The following is a 2500-nucleotide window of genomic DNA, read 5'->3' as shown; positions in this document are numbered from 1 at the left end:
GGCACTTATCCACAAAATAGCTGAGGTAGCATAAAAGATAGTAATCATAATACTGGTAATAACAGTAATAATATTGGTGGGGAAAAAATGCATTGAGAGTTATAACAGTTAGTGCACAGATTATATAACTTAAATTTCAACTAGAGACCTTAGGTGGTTACAGTAGTCAGGTCCATAGGGCTAAATACGAAAATTGAATGTAGAAAAAAAACTTTAACGTGGTAGTAATCACAGTAATAATGAAAAAATAAAATATCAGCAATAAATATAATAATGACATCTTGCCAATGCAGAGATTAAGTCCTTTGGGGGACAAAGGCCTCATTTTCCCATCTTTCCCACAATGTAGATCTTCTTCTTGCTTCACTCCTTAGGATGCTTTGTATGAGCGAGTTGCTGCTGTTTCTCACTCTGGTTACCAGACTGGACATTGTTCGCCTTACAATGATTTTTAAATTGTCCAGGTGGTTTTCTAAGAACATCTGTGTGGCTGAGCGGTAGCGTGGAGTGTTTGTGAGGCGTCTCAGAATGACATTGTGCACAACAGTGAAACGTCTCATGGTCTCTTGTGTATAGTTCGTCTAGAGGGAACACCCATAGATACTGTAGCAGTACGAGCGGAAGAGCAGCAGTTTCACGTCTCGGTGACAGAAGGCAAACCTCTTTGCAATCACGTTGCCAGTTGCACATAGTTTACGACGCCTCTGCTCAATGTCTGCCGTATCTTTTAGGTCGTCGGTGATAATGTGACCCAAATACGGAAATTCGTGCACAAATTCCAGCCGATGGTTTCCGAGGAAAATTTGTGGTTCTGCAGTATGTTTAAGCAATCTCGGGAGCAGCGACATGCACTGGGTCTTGGTTTCGTTGTAGATTATATCAAATTCCTCTCCATATTGGCGGCAAGTGTCGATGAGTCGTTGGAGGCCATGCACTTTTGGGGAAATCAGATCCATATCGTCGGCATAACAGAGGTCGTTTATAGTTGTTTCATTGACAGTGCATCCGATTGGGAGTGAGTTCAGTTTGACATTCAAGGCATCTGTGTACGTATTAAACAGGTATAGAGACAGAATGACCCCTTGCCGAAGCCCGTTTAGGGAGCCGAAGGTGTACGATAATACGTTACCCCACTTGACACAGAATTGCTGTGTGGAGAACCAGCAATGTAAAATGCCAAGTAGATATAGGGGTGTGCCCCTTTTATGCAGCTTCAGGAAGTGCTTCAGGTAGTTTACTCTGTCAAATGCTTTTCTCATATCTACAAAACATAAGAAAACAGGAGAGGCTGATGATAGGTAGTAGTTCAGCAATTCTTTCAGTATGTAGATGCAGGTGTCGGTTGAGTGGTTTGCTTTAAACCCGAACTGGTTGTCAGTGGTGCGTAGAAAGGGGAGAAGTCTCACAAGAAGAACCGACTCAAGTATCTTCGATGCAATCGTTGTGATTGCAATCGGCCGGTAGTTGCCAGGGTCAGCTGCATCCTTTAGCTTGTTTTTGATTAATGGTATCAAGTGAACTAAGAGTAGGGAGTCTGGAAGAAACTGGTGAATTATGCCCGCATTGAATAGGGCAGCTAGCAAAATGTAAATTATCGGATGGCAGAATTAGAAAGCCTTTGCGGGAAGACCATCACAGCTGGGCGATTTATTATTAGGTAGGCTGTTTATGGCATCGCTGATGTTACCTGGCGAAATACGGTCTGCAAAATGAAACTGAATGTTGTCAGTAAGGAGGTTATCTACATCCCTTCGGGAAGCTCGATCATTTATGCAATTCAGCATATTGTTGAAGTGATCGCCCCACATACTTGCGATAGCTTCGTCTCCGACTGCTTCCCCTACTCTCTGTGATAGCTTTTTAGTTTTGGGATTTAAGGACTGGATATCTTTCCAAAGACGAGGATAATCACCAGATTCTAAGTTTCTTGACATTGCATCGGCTCTTAGTTGTTTTTCATTTAACCTGCAGTGCTTAAGAGCAAGTTTGAATTGCGCTCTCGCCTGCCTCATTAGTAATGTAGTGTGTCCTTCCCTCGGGCTACCATTTTGCCTCCACAGTAAAAACATTTCTCGTGAGTATGTATACAGATCTTTAACCAAGTCATTCCAACCAGGTATATTACGAGAATTACCTTGACGAAATCTATAGGCAGTCCTGCCCGAAGCAAGCATAGCGCAGATTATGTTCGAATAGAATTCATTCAGATCCCTCCTGTGGTGGTCATTTCTACAATTTGTGTTGGTACAAAGTAAGGCGTCTGCCGGTTGAACTATTGACCGCAACCTGGTTTCCGTGGTCGCCCTAAAGTATCCGGTTTTCTGTTGGTTTTTAAAATCCCATTTTACCGCTGGTGGGCGATCAGTTAGTGGGTTCACGGTAGGGAGGGATGGGGTATTGAATGACACCTGTAATGGGATGTGATCGTAGCCCGTTGTAAGATCGTAGAGAATAAGCACGGTATTACATACAGAAAACAATGAGAAATAAATATAAATTA

The 2500-nt window shown here is 42.6% G+C and overlaps 2 protein-coding genes across 2 annotated transcripts in view; one reads left to right on the top strand and one right to left on the bottom strand.

The window, feature by feature from the left end:
* LOC135197865 (uncharacterized) overlaps positions 1–956 on the bottom strand; it is a 1597-nt gene extending 641 nt beyond the window's left edge. Inside the window, exon 1 of the mRNA XM_064225058.1 lies at positions 661–956. Within this exon, the coding sequence (XP_064081128.1) occupies positions 661–956 (296 nt within the window). The remainder of the gene's footprint in view (positions 1–660) is intronic.
* LOC135196434 (balbiani ring protein 3-like) overlaps positions 1–2500 on the top strand; it is a 148641-nt gene that overhangs the window by 119310 nt on the left and 26831 nt on the right. The window lies entirely within an intron of this gene.

This window comes from Macrobrachium nipponense, chromosome 23 (assembly GCF_015104395.2).
Source record: "Macrobrachium nipponense isolate FS-2020 chromosome 23, ASM1510439v2, whole genome shotgun sequence".
NCBI lineage: Eukaryota > Metazoa > Arthropoda > Malacostraca > Decapoda > Palaemonidae > Macrobrachium > Macrobrachium nipponense.
The sequence above is the reverse complement of the archived record's forward strand: the minus strand, read 5'-3'. Positions and strand labels throughout refer to the sequence as shown.